The 13,654-nt window shown below is 30.9% G+C and overlaps 1 protein-coding gene across 1 annotated transcript; it reads right to left on the bottom strand.

Annotated features, from left to right (window-relative positions):
- Positions 1–2,275: 2,275 nt before the first annotated feature.
- LOC115701069 (uncharacterized) lies at positions 2,276–3,780 on the bottom strand. The gene has a single exon (XM_030628765.2). The coding sequence runs from the start codon at positions 3,442–3,444 to the stop codon at positions 2,590–2,592; it is 855 nt and encodes a 284-aa protein (XP_030484625.1). The 5' UTR covers positions 3,445–3,780; the 3' UTR covers positions 2,276–2,589.
- Positions 3,781–13,654: the final 9,874 nt, after the last annotated feature.

The following is a 13,654-nucleotide window of genomic DNA, read 5'->3' as shown; positions in this document are numbered from 1 at the left end:
GAGACAATTACCTACATAATAATTTTAATATAAAGTACTTGTATATATCTCAAATTGACAATACTTAATTTAAAGTATTTACAATTTATTTATATATAGGTGGAAAAAGTTTCAATAGTTATATATATATATTTTTTAATAATTTTCTTTTATACTAATTGAAAAAAAAAACAATTCTCTTTTATTTATGTGCATGGAAAGCTAAAGTTGAGAGCCATTGATTTTTAACAATATTTGGTGCTTTCTTCTTTATATTTAGTGTGCAAAATATTTTATTATAAGGTTATGATTAATTTGTTATTTGAAAACAGAATAAGATACAAATTTTCCAATGTCGGCAAATTAAATCAGCTTCCAACAATAGTAGGTAAAACACTCAACCTACCCACAAAATTAAAAAATAAAAATTTACTCCTAATTTTTTTTTAATTTAACAAAAATGTATCAAGTAAACTATAATATATAATCCAGATGGTCGAAGATATATTATACTCTATGGTTGAGGTGCTGAATATGTGTTCAGACTGGATGGATGGGCCAAACTTTGGTTATTATAGGAGTGAAAGGGTTAATGCCCAAACAAAATAATTGAGCTATGTTTAAATAATACAAAAGGACCCAATTTGTCCAAATAAATTTATTTGTATAGAAATTTAATTAATTCCAAAAAAATAATTAAAATAAATAAAAGACCTAGAGCAGGTGACATTTGGCTGTGGTGCCCATCTAATTTACAACAAAAGAGAAAGTGAGAAAGGAAATGTTCTTTTCTTTTTTCCTGTTTTAATTTGTTGTTTTCATTTCTATATGGGGCAAAAGGTAACATATTGGGGTACTGAAATAGTGATAATAGTTTAAAGTAAATTTATTTGATCCTTTTCATTAATTGATAATTATTCTCACGAGAAGTGGATAAGAGCAAGCAATTAAGCAGGGTTTCATTTGGAAGAAAATTTTCTATTATTAAAAAGAAAGGCCTGCTTATCCCACATGCCATGCCACACACACACATCTCCACACTAGAAGGAAATGTTTTATGAATTAACTCACCACGCTACAAAACACACTTCACTTATTAGCTTTTTATTATTAATTGTGTCGCACAAGAAACAAAAGGAGTTTGGGTTGGGAGAATTGATTGAATAAATTGCCTAAATATACAACAAGAATTAATAATGATATTGGGATTATTGGAGGCCTTTGAAATACTTTGACGTGTTAGCTAGGTCCGACGAAGAATAGTACTCGGATGAAAAGGCAATGGTGGGATGACTTTGCTTACATTATGGGGTATATTTGTTTAATTAGAACGCCAAAAGAAAGATACTATAAAAGCTTTCATAAACCACTCACTCACTCACTCACAACTTAGTGTAGGTAATTATGAGTAACCTAACATAAAAGAGTCTAATAATGTTTAAATTAGACCAAAAAGTTACTTTTCTTGCACTTGAGAAGATTTGTATGCTTCCATGCTATGATTTTCTGTGTAAAATAATGTTATTTTGCACTTTGAATAAGAAAATTTTAAAAGCCTTAAAATTCGCTTCCCAAAGACACCACTCACTAATAATCATCTGATCATCAACACAATTGTCTACCCTTTTTCCCCATATTTTTTTTATGGCCTTTTATTTAATTTATTAATTTTGTTTGAAATGGATGAAATGAAGAATATTATTGTATTGAGAAAACAAAGTTTGAATACCATACGAAAATGACAACGCGCAACACTTTCTTTCATACTACATTAAACCAATTTCTCAGTCTCAGTCAAGACACAAAGAGCCTTATGTTTCATTCTCGAACCCTACCCCTACTCCAAACCCAAAATTAAAATAAATTAAATAATTATTGTCTTTACTCTAGTTTTGTTACCCCAAATAAAAAAAAAAAAAAAAAAAAAAAGAACAGGGAGAAGCACCTTTACTCCTCTTTGGCTAATTTGAAAATCATGGGTAATACACAATGTACTACACACAGAACAATTAGGCATTGAAAGACCTGAAATTGGAATGTCATCACTTTTACAGAGACGCCCTCTCTCTCTCTCTCTCTCCCCAACACAATTCACTGAATATACTCCAATCAAAAGAATTAGATCAGTCAGTCTTCACTTTTCTTACTCATTCATATACTACCAAGTAAAGAAAAAACAAACCCACTTTTAAATATTAAATGCAGAACAAGAACGGATCCCAATACAACTACTGCTCTACTCTACCAATTAATTTAATTTAATTTAATTAATATGGCATTTAGCTCTTTCGAGAAATTATAATAATAATATGGAAATTCATTATCTTGATTACCAGTTAAAAGCTCATCAAGTCAACTAGAACCAAAAGGAAATATAAAAACATACATAAGGAAAAAGAAAATTAAAAAGGCTATTTGATTCCTATACATTATCCATCTGTATAATCATATATATATTTATATAGTGATAAGATATATATGATTAATCAGATAATACAGATGGGATTATCTGATGCTTCCTAGTTAATTATAATATAAGTAGACTAAATTAAACAAAGCTAATTAAGCATTTGGTCCTATTGACTCCACTGCATGATAGTTCATTTTTCTTCACTGGCAAATGGCCAAAGCCATGTAGTGCTCTGTTTTCCGCTCTTCCATGTATTCCTCCCTTTGAATCCACTTTTGAGTAGCAATGAATGCATCAATGGTCTGATTAAACTCTTCATTGCTCAACCGACTCACCTCGCTTGATTCAGCAGCTTCTTTCTCCACGGAACACGTTATTTTCCTGCAAATGTCCGTACAAGACCGTCGGAACTCTCTCTGAGACTGAGACTGATGATGACCGATTACCTTCCTCCCTTCGACTCTAGCCGACTGAGTCCTTTTGTAACTCTTCTTCTTCACAACCACTAACGCCTTCTCTTCTTCCGCAAGACCTTGAACCGAGCCATTTGGTTTTGAGTCGTTTCGGTTACCCACACCACAAACCGAAGTGGCCGTCGAAGCGACATTTTCTGAGCGATACTTTTCTTCTTCGACGACGCGGATAGTACGTTCCGGCGCCGGAGGAGAAGCTTCTTGTTCTTCTTCTTCTTCTTCTTCTCCACCAGGGATTCTCCGGGTCAACTCGCTGTTGGTGACGAATTCTTCGTACATGTTGGCACCCGATCCGGCGTCAACAGTCCAGGTGATGCGGCCGGAGAGAACGTAAACGGCGAGAAGTATAGCGTTGAGGAGGAAAAAGATGAAGAGATGGCTTTTGAAGACGGAGATGATCTCCCGAAGAAAACGGCCGGTAAAATCAACGGCGACTGGAAGCCAAGTTGATGATTGCATGAGGGCGAGTAGGGCGGCGCAGGCCTCGAAAATCCACTTGAATTTCCTCTGGCGATAGTAGTTTCTCATAGCATTCTTTTTCTCAGACTTGATATTACAAATTTCGCTAGAGTTCATATCCATTTAGAGTATATATATACGAGTGTTTTATATAAGAGAAAAGCATGTATATAAATATATATATCCAGATTCCAGATGCTTGTATATTTTGAAAATGGTCCTATTAATAATCAATGGCTCTCAAAAAGTAAAGCTAGCATATAAAATTTGTAAGCTGAGAAGAGGTTTAGGGTTTTTGAAATGGTGTGGTGTGTTAATGGCGAAAGAATTCAGAGTGTGTGTGAAAAAGATAGTGAAGGAGAAAGATTAATTAAGAGCATGTGAGTTTTGTTTCAAAATTAAGAAAGTCGTTTTCTATTGTTGTTTGGTTAAAGAGAAAATTGTATGCATTCATACAAGATAGGGTACTCCTTTTATAGACCTCCCCGACCTAATTATCTTATATTTAATCTCTTAATTATTTTTAGATTTTTATTTAATTTAGGTGTGTTCCCATTTTCCTTTTTATTATGTCTTTCCTTTTTCAGCTGAATAATCGAATATTTCAGCCCAGGTCGATATAAAACTATTGTCATTTTTTTTTTCTAAACTTATACTTTTGCCAAGTATAAAATAAGTACACATATAATTTTTTACTTATTTTTACCATTTAGAAAATTATTTTTTATTAAGATAAGTACTTAATGAAATATTGTACTTTTCGAGCTGTTTGAATATCATAAAAAAATGTGATTAAATTAGAAATTATATAAGTTATTTTAATTTTAAAAATAACTTATCAAAATTATTTTTATCCATTTTTTAATTTTAAAAGCTAAAAATAAGTTGTTTTGGCCATTAATATATTAATATAATAAAATGAAATTGCCTATTTTTTTTAAGGAAGAGAATTCACTGGTATAGGAATTTTTTTTATTTAACTAACAAAAAGTTAAAGAATTTGCATGTGTAGAAGTGGATTTTGAATTTGTTTTTTTGTTTAATATCTAAATTACTAAAGACCCCATTATATGGTGAGGAAAATCCTTGATACAATTATTTGTTAACTTCATTGTGCCTAATTTGGTTGCTTTTGCTTGTCATATTAAAATTATATTATGAGAATAATCAATAACTGATTTAATAACATGAATGAATACCCATTGGGATAATTTAATATTATTAATTAAGAAAAGTAGGAAAGGGCGAAGAATATGGTTTAGTTTAGATGGGTAAGTAAAGCTGCGCATGGACCGAAACCACGAACGACCGCGCAGCGGACAGCAACGCCCACGCGTGGGTTGGCAAATTCGCTGATTGCAGGCACCAAAGGGACATACACCTACGACAGCCAACGTGGCATATATTCTGTTATGCTTCTTCTTCTGCTCTTTGTGACTCCTTCTTTATTATATTATTTTATTTGTTAAAAAAAAAAATAATTTGCGGCAAAACTCACTCAACTATCAATTTACTTGCAAAAAACCATCTAACCTCATATTTTGGTAGAAAAACCCTCCATATTCTGTTTACATTTTTAAGGTGTCGTCTATCCAACTTCGTTAAGTCCTAATTTTGCCCACGTGGCAATGACAGGTCACTAAAAAATTATCCTACGTGGCAATATTTTACAAAATAAAAATAAAAAATTTAAGGGTAATTTGCGGCAAAACTCCCCCAACTATCAATTTACTTACAAAAAACCATCCAACCTTAAAGTTTTTTGGATAGTTTTTTGCAAGTAAATTGATAGTTGGGAGGGTTTTGCCGCAAATTACTCTTAAAGTGTTTATTTTATTTTGTAAAATATGACCACATAGGATAATTTTTTAGTGACATGTCATTGCCACGTGGGCAAAAATAGGACTTAACGAGGCTGGACAAACGACACCTTAAAAATGTAAACGGAAGAGTACTTTGGAAGGTTTTCCTACCAAAATATAAGGTTGGATGGTTTTTTGCAAGTAAATTGATAGTTGGGAGGATTTTGCCGTAAATTACTAAAAAAAAAAAAAATAAACATTGTCCTATTGCGTACGGTCTATCACATCCCCAAATCAATCACATTTGTTACATCAAATTAAACTCACACATTCTTTATTCCATTTTATTTTATCAAGTTAACATCTCTCATTTTCGTTGAATTAATTTAACTCAATGAAAAAGGAAATAAAAAAGAGAATATCAGAATGTATTTTCATGAGTTGGAACCCAACAACTAGATTGATATATTATTGATAAGAATGAAAATTTAGCTTTTCGGGCTTGCTTGGCTACAAATTCTGTTACATTGTACTACGGATCAATCCGTCATGTAAAAAGATTAGACGTTGGGCCTTTTTGTAGAGGAATACCTTTTACTGACTAGCTATAGCTATAAGCCTTTGCAGCTTGCGGTGTTTAAAAGGACCACTTTTGAATTTGATTAGTGTTGTAAATACGGGTTGGACTTTTTGACACGGCACGAGCCTAAAAGGCACGAATATCATTAGGCACGAATATGATTAGGCACGAAAAAATATGAGTTTAGGTATGACACAACAAAATACTATGAATTGGCACGACATGGCACGAAAAATATGTACTTAACCACGATACGACAAAAGAAGCACAAAAGACACGACATGTAAACACGAATAAACTAATCCAAAAAGTACGTAATGTGACAAGCCCAAGAAATACGACAATACATATTAAAAAATCTTACAATTTAGAGTAATTTGCGGTAAAAATACTTAAGTTTTATTCCGAGTACCAGATAAATACCTAAGTCGTATTTTTTGCGGTAAAAATACCTTCTGTCACACTTCTGGAACTTCCGTAGGTACCTCTCCGTTTTCTTCCAAGTAAGTGTCCACGTGTCATCCTTTTATTAGTCCACATCATTAATTTTTATTTTTCATTAAACTTATTTAAAAATCATTTAAAAATTAAAAAAATATGTATTTAAAATGTATAAAAAAATAAAAATAAAAATATATTCTGAAACCTAAAAAATTATTCTAAACCTAAATAATTAATTTTTTTTCTTTCATTTTCTTAAATGAATTTTTCTTTTATTTCTTGTTCCATTCTTTTGTCTTTGAATTGAAAAGGAATTCCAACATAAATTAAATTCAAATTTTTAAACAAAACTAAAATCAAAAGTCTGAAACAAACTTAAATTTTGAACAAACAAAATAAAAAAGAATAAAAGAAACCCAAATCCAAATCTTCAATTATCCATCAACAATACAAAATTTATTTAATACCCTAAAACAAATCTAGAACTTTCCAATAACAGAAACAAACCCAGAAACAAACCCTAAAAAAAATCCAGAACTTTATACAGGATCCTAAATCAAAATATATTACAAACAAAATACAAATGCAACAACCGAAACTAAAACCTAGGTGAAGAACAAAGGTCAGACTTGTAAACAAACCTAGAATTAAAAACTCAAACCCAGAAATAGAACAAAGACCACAAATCCAAATGCCCAAGTTCAAGCTCAGACCTGTAAACATGGAGGGGGTTGTTTGCAGGTGGACGCCGATGAGGGTGTTGTTCGCAGGTCGACGCCGATGAGGGGGCTATTCACAGGTCGACGCCGATGAGGGTGCTGTTCGCAGGTCTGACTTTGATCCCGTGGTCACTCACCGGTAGATCTCAAATGATGAGAGATTTGGGGTTTTTTAATTTTTTACAATTTGGATACAAAGAGAAAAAGGAAGAAAAAGAGGTTGAGATATGGTGAAATAAGGTTGTTGATGGTGAGGAGGAAGAAGACGATGACGATAGGGGCTCTTCGCAGGTACTCGACGCCGATGAGGGTGAAGAGGGAGGACCCCTGGTTCGCATCCCTTGTTCCCAGAAGACGATAAGGGAGAAGAAACCCCTGAATCGCAGAAGAGAAGGGGGGAAGAACAAGATTTTAGTTTTGTAAGATTTTTAATATTAATCTCTTTTTTTTTGAAGTGAAGAAGCTTTTCTCTCTGTAACTGCCGATACTGGAAAAGAGGAATTTTAATATTAATCAGATTTTAGGTTTATGTGCTTTTTAATTTTGTAATTTTTTTAATTTAAAAAATAAGTTTTATTTTTATTTTTTATACATTTTAAATATATTATTTTAATTTTAAAATGATTTTGAAATAAGTTTTAATGAATTTTAAAATGAAAAATAAAAATTTATGATGTGGACTAATAAAAGGGTGACACCTGGACACTTACTTGGAAGAAAACGGAGAGGTACCTACGGAAGTTCCAGAAATGTGACGGAAGGTATTTTTACCGCCAAAAATACGATTTAGGTATTTATCTGCTACTCGGGATAAAACTTAAATATTTTTGCCGCAAATTACTCTACAATTTAATAATAATAATAATAATAATATATGAATTTATCAATTATAAATAGATTAAAATAATAATAATAATTTAAATATAATTTGAATATTATAATTTTATTGTTAAAATTATTAAAGTATGAAAAATTAAGATTATATATTAATTTATTTATAGAATGTTGAGTATTTATAAATAAATATTAATATATTTTTATATGATTTTTTGTAAAATATTGCTCAAAAGTTACATAAATATGAAAAAAGTTTTAAAATATATATAGGGTAAATACTAATTTGGACCTTGTATTTTGCAAAAGTTATCAATTGGACCCCCTGTTTGGTTGAATGACAAAATAGACCCTGTATTTTCTAAAATAGTACAAATAGAACCCTAAATTGATTTTTTATCAAAATAAAATTTAATTATATTCTGATATAAAAATGCTATGACAAAACTATTTACATTTTCTGTATTTGTTCATATTAGGAATTATCTTTAAGTTGGTTATATTAAAAAAAATTGTCAAAAATTAAGCTCAAGTTCCTATTTTTACCATTTTAGAAAATACAAGGTCCATTTTGTCATTTAACAAAACAGATGGTCCAATTGGTAACTTTTACAAAACACGGGGTCTAAAATGGTATTTACCCATACATACTTATAATTGGGGTATTTACATAAATATGAGAAAAATAAAGCTAGTTTACATAAATATGGTAAGAAAACTTAATAGAAAAAAATATGACATTTAAAATAAAAACTTAACATATATGGGATATGCCATTTTGGATTACCATAAAAAATATTAAAATTCTCTTCGTATTTTTTTTTAAAAAATAAAATAAAACAAAATAAATGAAACTACGGTGATCGCCAGAGTTGTCACTGGAGCCGGAACGTCGTCGGAGTTTGTTGTCGGTGCCGGAAAAGACGCAGAAATAGTTGTAGGTGTCGGAGAAGTCACCAGAGTTGCTATCGGCGCTAGAAAAGTCATCGGAATTAGCATTGTTGCCAGAAAAATTACCAAGAAACTGGTTTCTTCATCAAGAAACTGTTTTCTTCATCAAGAAACTGGTCCTTGATGAAGAAACCAGTTTCTTGGTGCTTTTTCTGGTAATTTTTCCAGCGACAATGACAATTCCGACGATTTTTTTTGAGTTTGCTGTCGGTGTCAGAAAAGTCGGTGAAGTACCTACCGGTGTCAGAAAATTTGCTGGAGTTGCTGTTGGTGCCAGAAAAGTCATCGAAATTGGCATTGCTGCCGGAAATATCACTAGAAAAATCACCAAGAAAATGGTTTCTTCATCGAGAAACCTGTTTCTTGGTGATTTTTTCGGCAACAGTACCAATTCCGACAAATTTTCCGGCACCGGCAGCAACTCTGGCGACTTTTTCGGTGCCGACATCGAACTCCGATGACTTTTCCAGTATCAGTGACAAATAAAATTTCCTAAAAATAAATAAAAATATTAAATATGGACTTTGAAAACCTAATTTACATATATATATGACATATCAAATACCATAAAAATACCATATATAAAAAAAAAAAAAAATGGGTCAATTTTTTTAGCTCAAAAAATGTGTAAAAAAAATAACAATCGATTTAAGGCTCCAAATGGATAAACTAGGAATAATCATAAAATAGGTTAGCTCAAGATGCACCTTGTTTCTCGGTAGCCCATCATGAAAGAACTCCACAGTTAAGCGTGCTTGACTTGTGGTAATTTCAGGATGGGTGACCTCCTGGGAAGTTTTCCCAAGAAGCGTGCTAGTGAGGACAAAGCACGTTAGAAACACTCGTGCTGGTTTGTAGGGTCAGTCATCATTCCATGAAGCAGCAAAAGTGACGTACTCGTGTATAAGAACCATTCATTCCATGGGTGTAAGGGCCCAATGGAGACTTGAAGTTGGGACATTACAAATGGTATCAGAGCCTTGACCCAGTTGGAAGTGTGGTCGACGAGGACGTCGGACCCCGTAAGGGGGGTGATTGTGACAGTCAGTAGTCCCGTGATCCGTAAGGAAAAATATTGGGTAAGCTGTGCAATCCCACATCGCCTGGAGAAGGTCAAGTGTGATGATTCTGAGACTGTGTTGGTATGAGACTACACAGTTGAAGAGGGCTTAAATGGATTGATTGGTACTATCTGTATCAACAAGGTGCATCTTGTTTTTCGGTAGCCCATCATGAAAGAACTCCATAGTTGAGTGTGCTTAACTTGGGGTAATTTCAAGATGGGTGACCTCCTGAGAAGTTTTCTCAGGAAGCGTGCTAGTGAGGACAAAGTACGCTGGAAACACTCGTGTTGGTTTGTAGGGTCAGCCATCATTCCATTAAGCAGCCAGAGTGGCGTACTCATGTATAAGAGCCATTCATTCCATGAGTGTAAAGGCCCAATAAAAGCTTAAAGCGGGGACGTTACAGTTTCCTTGTGTGATGTAGAAGATGACCAGAGCTCTAGTATGTGCGCGACAAAGAAGACGACTGAACCTGCAAAAATAAAAAGAAACGAAATCAATACGAGACTGCAACTCCCATTACAAACACTTCATGACACCGGAGTACCACTTCCGAACCCACCCAGACCGAAAGAGAGAAGAAGAAAGGGTGGTGATCCTCTCCGGTGGCTTGAGAGAGAGAATGATTGAATGGTGCGACTCGGATGGTCTTCTTTGGTGGTTTTTGATATACATATATATATAGAGAGAGAGAGTGTGTGACGAAAGAGAAGGAAAGGACGACTGCGCTACTCTTTAACCCTAAAGCATGTTTATATATATTTATATAATGGACTTCAATTAGGCTTTTATTATTTCAATTTGTTTCACTGACAGTTTTTAAGTGTGGGTAGTATAGCCGACGATTTTAAATTGTCAGCTATACTAAATCCCATTGTTTAAAACTGACGAGTTTAAATAATATTTATTTGAAAAATTTAAACACGTGTCTCTTTAAAACTAACGGCAATACTTAACGACCCTTTATAACCGATGGGTATAGTTATTTAATATCGTCAGTTTTAAATACTCATAAATTTTTAATAGCGTCGATTTTAAAAAAATTACAATTTTTAAATTAGCAGAAATTGTATTTTTTATAGTAGTGAGTCTTCTACATAATAGAATATATAAGAGTTTTTCTCTATGAATTTTAACCATTGTTGAATTTTGCTCTCTAAATTCTTTTTGGTATTGTTGCAAAAATTTTCCAAAAATTATAAAGCTCACTGCAAACACTCTGTTTGACTCTTTCAGTTACATTCTCCTCATTTTTTAATATAATTTGTTTATGTGGTCATAAGTCACAATATAATTACAGTACAAGTATATTTAACAACTTTAAACTATCTAAAATTCAATGTATTGACATTAATTAACATACTTAAACAAAACAATGCATGTACATATTCTCACAATTTATTATTAGACTACTTATTATATATTTATTTTTTGTCTGGACTCCTGAACTATATCAGATTAGCGTCTGGTTACTGTTACATTAACAAAAAAATTTTAAAAGAAATGAGCATATTGGAGAATATTATCCTACATGGATTAAATATAAAAGTATTGAGTCATATATAAGAACATGGGCTACTCCACTCATTGCCAATTGGTTTTGAGATGGAACCTCATGATTCTCAACATGGTATCAGAGCTATATCCCTAGCGGGCTTAGATCCGAACAAAAATAAGCGAGCAAATGGCATGGCCTGTGATAATCCACTCATTGTCAATTGGTTTTGAGATAAAACCCCATAATTCTCAATAGAGAGCAGGACATGGAATTGTAAAAAGCGTAATGACTATTGCTAAAAATAATGTGTCCAACACATATTAATATAACGTCTCATAATTAATTAGCAAAAACTTATATTGTTAATATATAAGATAGGATAGGATTTTGAAACTTTAAAGTGGCTCTTAGTATTTTTCTTATAGAATTTGTATTAGGAAGAACAGTGGTCGTGTGAAGAGAGAGAAATAGTACAATGGAAGGTAAGAAACATTCAACTATATATTGAAAATTAATTTGAAGCAGCCATATTTATATGTTGTGGTTCTTCAAATTATTAATATTGTGAAATTAAAAGCTAGTATTTAGATGGAGTTTTTACCGACGTGGAAGCATTTTTTCTGCCTTTATTAGGTGTATGAGTGTATCTTGTGTATTGTCATATATATATATATATGGTGATATTACATTTAGTTATTTAATTAAGATTGTGTTTGGGTAGAAATAATAGAATAGAAGAGAAGGAGAATGAATCAATCTTTATTTCTTTTTTATTTTGCTGAATTTTAAAATGTTTGAATATCATTCCAACATATTTTAAAAAATAAATAAATATAAAATATCATTCTACTTAAATGATTTTTCTATATTTTTTTCTGGATTGAATATTACATTTAAAAATAAGAGAAAAGATTATTCTAATCCTTTTTATGTATATATATACATATCAAATTTTAGTTTATTAAGTATTCTTATTCCTATTGTCATTTCTTAATCATATTCTTCTCCTTTTATTTCTTCTAACAAAACATAATCTTAATTTTCAAGCAAAATTAGAATATAATTATATCGATAAAGAAAATAAAAATATAACTTAATGTGTAAAAATATTAAAACATATTTCATTTTAGGCTTTTAAACATATTAATGTAAAATCTATTTCTTCAACATATGAATTATGTATTATATTATAACTATAATACAGTAGAACCTCTACTCAAGAATACACTTGGGACCAAGTAAATTATATTCTAATTGGGAGGTTATAACTAAATAGACTTACATTAGAAAAAAAAAATTAAAAAACCAAAAAATATTAACAATAAATAATCATTAATACTATATCATAATAGAAATATTTTAGAGTAAATATAATTTTATACATGTATTATAATTTAAAATAAAATAATTAATTTTACATAAATAAATTTACAAAATACATGTATATATTTTATTAAGATATAATTATTCTTATATAGAGGTATACTTTGTTAATACGGGACTTAAAAAATGTATAACTAATTACAATTTAGAGGTTATTCTTATTTATAACTGGCCCAAATCGGGACTTGATTTTTTTATAACAAATTAGAGGTTATTCTTGAATAGAGTATTCTTAAATAGATGTTCTACTGTATATACAATTATATAAAAATAAACAAGAATTAAATTATAATTTTTTTTAAGTGAAAAGTTAAATACACTTATCGGTTAACGGTTAAAGTAAAATTGATGCACTAATTTTTTGTAAATACCCAAAAAGACAATTATTACAATATATGAATGTATAATTGTTCAATAATTTTACAAATTTAATTTTTTATTTTACAAAAATAGACATTATAATATGTTGTTTACACATTTAATTTTATGTTATTTTATATTTATAATATATAGTTTAAACATTATTTTTATGTTATTTTTATTTGAGCTTAGTAAAAAATTAATTAAAAGAATGTGAAAATAATAATAATAATAATAATAATAAAAAGAAAAGGTCATTTTAGGCCCCTAATAATATAGGTACAACTCTACTTACCGGGACAGGATTTCACGTGAGGTGATCAGCCCCTTCTTATTCTCCTTTCTAACTGTACCAAAACCAACTTTAATTATTATTTCTTTTTATTTGTAATAATAAATAAAAAGGAGCATATCACATTCTGCTGATTCACTATATGTAACTACCATAGAGCGTTTCAAATAATACATTTCCCTTTCTGATCTATCATTTCCATTACTACGCTGTGTTTGGTATTTAATGCATAATTGGAACACCATATATATACGTAGTGACAATGAAGATGATGACTTGATCACCAAGTTTAATTATATATATAAATGGGATTATATAATATTTATGTTAGGACTTTGACGTACATTTTAGCCATAAAAAGTTTCTTGGTTAAAATCATGCATCTATATATAAGTTCACAAACACAGAC

Source organism: Cannabis sativa, chromosome X (genome assembly GCF_029168945.1).
Source record: "Cannabis sativa cultivar Pink pepper isolate KNU-18-1 chromosome X, ASM2916894v1, whole genome shotgun sequence".
Taxonomy (NCBI): Eukaryota; Viridiplantae; Streptophyta; class Magnoliopsida; order Rosales; family Cannabaceae; genus Cannabis; species Cannabis sativa.
This window is presented reverse-complemented; position numbering and strand designations above follow the sequence as displayed.